General features: G+C 43.3%; 1 protein-coding gene across 1 annotated transcript; it reads left to right on the top strand.

Moving 5' to 3' along the window:
* Positions 1–1,456: 1,456 nt before the first annotated feature.
* Positions 1,457–2,390, top strand: LOC131281608 (protein twisted gastrulation-like). The gene is made up of 3 exons (XM_058310950.1): positions 1,457–1,901; positions 1,978–2,119; positions 2,198–2,390. Exons 1-3 carry the CDS (start codon positions 1,457–1,459, stop codon positions 2,388–2,390), a joined length of 780 nt encoding a protein of 259 aa, XP_058166933.1.
* The last annotated feature ends 1,542 nt before the right edge of the window (positions 2,391–3,932 follow it).

Here is a 3,932-nt window from a genome sequence, read left to right as displayed (position 1 = left end):
CTAAGTGAGTTTTGTGATTGGTCGCTTGACTACCTATTGCCAGAACTTATCCTAGTTTTTTTTTAATTTTGGCTATCGACAGGTAGTGTTTCTGCTGGTAGTGTCAACATTTCTGTTTTCGCTATTGGCATCATACACTTTTTTATGTGACACGACATCCCCTAGTGGAACAAAGCCTCTCTCCAAAGAGAACAGTTTTGGCATGTTGTTTTATTCAGATTACGGATCATCATATCATACAACAGAACAAACAAATTAATTGAAAAAAATAATTTTCAAAACAAAAGTTTTATTTTTACGTAGTACATGAACAGAGAAAACAGGATTTATTTTTTATATGAAAATTGTCATTAAGTTAGTTGAGTCGGAGTGTTGAGAACGCGAACGCGCAGTCATAATTTGCGAGTAAAATATACGGGTACTGCTAACACACTCGTTCATTGTCGATTTCGTCTCGATTCAAATTTGCGACATCCAGGAAGGTGAATGTTTTCACATACACCAAAACTTCAAGAAAAACTTCAAGAAAATTAAAAAAAAAGCCGCGATTCGTTGCAGCTGTTGGAATGGATGGAGAACAAAACCAGCGCAAAAAAGAATCTCGACTATCGATAGTGCAAAAAACTCTGATGCTTAGTTTACACGAGACGCAAAAGACTGACAATACACGCGAAAATGTCAAAATATACTCTCGCGCAGGCCTGTGAATGTATAGAACGTACTGCGCACTTGGAATCCTGTGTGAAGCCCTCAACAATTTAATCACAAGCCTCGATTTTTCAGTCAGCCACGGCATCAGATCGGCACGATGGGGAGAAATTTCTGGCGTTGTTGAGAATGGAGAAGTTCTGCATTTGAGTAAAAGAGACAAGGATATCACCACCTCACTCTTTCACATTGAAATCCAGTCTCTGCTCGAAGCAAGTGCCTGTAGGGTACCCGGCAAGTACCCAGCTTCGGTTTATAAGGCGTAGCGATGCTAGGTTTAGGATAGAGTGTGGTGGTGATCTCAGCAGGTGTACGTGTGTGGAGTACAAAAAGCAGTGTTTTTGTGTTTTGTGTTTGTTGATTTTCTGACACCCAGTTACAAGGGCAGAGGTAAATATTCATCGAACAAGCGGGCAAAAGCGCTAGCAGTTCATCGTGGAAAAGGGTAACAGAACACGATCGTCTCTTATTAATTCTTACTCACGACGTACCATTCTTACTACGACGTACGTGGTAAGTGTGACGCACTCTCGAAAGCTTTTTTGACGTATTTTAACCGGGCGAAAGTAATTGATACCTTTACCAGCCGAGTTTTGTTCGGTTCGGCAAGAAAATAAATCCGTCGGAAAGGAGTGAATCTAGTGACCCAGGACTGCTGGTCCGTTCTGGCTGGACAAGCGCATCTTATGGTTTTTTTGTTTTCGTCCACTTTTCATAATCTTCCAACAGGGCACAAGGAGTAGACAGCATGGAGCACATCAAACGCACGCGAGCGGGCAGCAAAACTTTCACCTTCCTGCTCGGAATCATCGTGACACTGCTCGCCTGCGTCAAGCTCGCGACGGGCTGCAACGAGATGGTGTGCGCCAGCATTGTTTCCAAGTGCATGCTGACGCAGAGCTGTAAGTGCGACATGAGGAGTTGCACCTGCTGCAAGGAGTGCGCGGAATGCCTTAGCTATCTGTACACCGAGTGCTGCAGCTGCCTGGAGATGTGCCCGAAGCCGAACGAGACCTCCAACGAGTTGTCAAAGCAGTCGCACATCGAAGACCTGGAGGGTTTCCCGAACCTGTACGACGTGATCACGTCTGAGCAAGACGCACAGGGTCGCTGGAAGGTGATCTCGTTTCCGATCGACATCGATGCGGCTCTGTACGGGCCCAAGGCAGACGGTGGTACAAAATATATTGTCCGTAAGTGTTGTGACTGCTGCTTGAGAGAGCATACGTGTCCACGCCTCTTCTAATCCTATCATCTATTTCCCCTTAGACTCAACCGATATGGATCTGAAGCAAAATTACGACGATCCCAACAAGGTCACGGTGAACTGCACCGTTGCATACCAAGCACAGTGCATGTCCTGGAACAAGTGCAAGGAAAGCTGTCGAACGATGGGGGCCAGCAGCTATCGGTAAGAACCCCCACCTCTTAACACCTTATCCTCATTACCAAGCGTCTTATACTAACGGTCGATTCTCTCCGATTTCAGCTGGTTCCACGACGGTTGTTGCGAATGTATAGGCCAGTACTGCCTTAACTATGGCATCAATGAGTCCCGGTGTCGCGATTGCCCCGAAAACAAGGAGAACGATCTGGATGATATTTCCGACGAGGACGAGCTAGACTACGGAGACAGCATGGGCCCGCTCGACAATGCGGCGATGGAGTCGTCCAACATATGAATCGTAGTTGGATCTGCTTCTTCGGCCGGCACAACACGTTGGTTGCACTGAGGGTTGTGGAAATATGTATGATAATACAGTCGACACTCGCTAATTCAAACGTTCGATAATTCGAAACCCGATAATTCGAAGTATATCAGTAGTCCCTGGGAAAACTCTCACTATTTCGAATAAAAACAATTCGTTTTGGTACACTCGATAATGCGAAGTAAAATTCTAACAATTCGAAGTTCTACGCAAGTTGAAATGTGATGAAACCCGTCACATTGCGGGTGCCCTGCAACACTCTGTTGAACGGGAACGAAGATTTTCGTCCGAATTAGACTGCATGGTGTAGATGGGCGGACGGACATATTTGGGGCACACATGCTTTGTAGGAAGGTGCACAAAGAAAAGTACAAATAAATCAAATGAAAAAATAAATTTTCAAAGCAACAGTTTTTCCTTAAACGTACTAAAAAATAAAAAATAATGTAAGTTAAATGACATATGTATTTATGTATCAGTTTTTCGTTTTGATCATTATTCGCATTGCATCGAGATTGCTCTCAGTTCGATCGCCATCTACGATGCTATGCGAATAATGACAAAAACAAAAAACTGATACATAAATACATATGTCATTTAACTTACATTATTTTTTATTTTTTAGTACGTTTAAGGAAAAACTGTTGCTTTGAAAATTTATTTTTTCATTTGATTTATTTTATACTTTTACGTATTACATGAACAGAGAAAACAGGATTTATTCTTTTATATGAAAATTGTCATTAAGTTAGTTGAGTCGGAGTGTACTTAAGGAAGGAGTAGAAATTCACTGCAGGATCTGGCGCAACTCGTTTTGCTTTGCAGTAAACAGGATCGCGATGTCCGAGTACCAATTTGATAATCCTTGATAGGAGTAAGAGTAGGGCTGCATTCTGTTTTAACGTTTGCTATGAGCACTGAGGAAGTGCTCTCGTTCTTCAGCACTGCTGCGAGTTAACACAACGTGCGATCTCTCAATGTCACACAGCGCTCTCCCGGGAGAGCTGCTGAAGGAGACCAGCACGCTATCTGTTCAAGTGGGCCAGAACGGGATCGCCAACGCACAGTCATAATCTGGGAGCGAAATATGCTGGTGTTGCTGGCACACTCTTTCATTACTGATCTCCTGTCTTTTATCTCTGTCCGATTCAATTTTTGCGACATCCGGGAAGGTGAATGCAAGAAAACTGTTTAAAAAAACAGTTAGCGAAAACGGTGGGTAAAGGCATAGCGTAAATCAATACACGCATGCTTATATCCAGTTCATAACTCAGCAACCGCGGACCTCCGCGACAGCAACGACTTTAGGAGAAAAAGCGCCGGTCAATAAAGTGATAACCAAATGGAAATCAGTATCAATTTACTTTGAGATGCTAACATGTCGACGGTAAAAACCAACTACAGAAGATATCCGACATACGCGGTACTCGACATACGCGGATTCGGAGATACGCGGTTTTCTAAATATGACAGTAGATTGGGTTTATTACATCGATTTAAATTCCTGAGATATAC

Source organism: Anopheles ziemanni, chromosome 2 (assembly GCF_943734765.1).
Source record: "Anopheles ziemanni chromosome 2, idAnoZiCoDA_A2_x.2, whole genome shotgun sequence".
NCBI lineage: Eukaryota > Metazoa > Arthropoda > Insecta > Diptera > Culicidae > Anopheles > Anopheles ziemanni.
The sequence above is the reverse complement of the archived record's forward strand: the minus strand, read 5'-3'. Positions and strand labels throughout refer to the sequence as shown.

Bases quoted from the DNA above. Each gene is read 5' to 3' on its own strand.
- LOC131281608 (XM_058310950.1), top strand. From the start codon at position 1,457: ATGGAGCACATCAAACGCACGCGAGCGGGCAGCAAAACTTTCACCTTC. The intron at 1,902-1,977 runs GTAAGTGTTGTG...ATTTCCCCTTAG, and splicing joins TGGTACAAAATATATTGTCC to ACTCAACCGATATGGATCTG. The intron at 2,120-2,197 runs GTAAGAACCCCC...CTCCGATTTCAG, and splicing joins ATGGGGGCCAGCAGCTATCG to CTGGTTCCACGACGGTTGTT.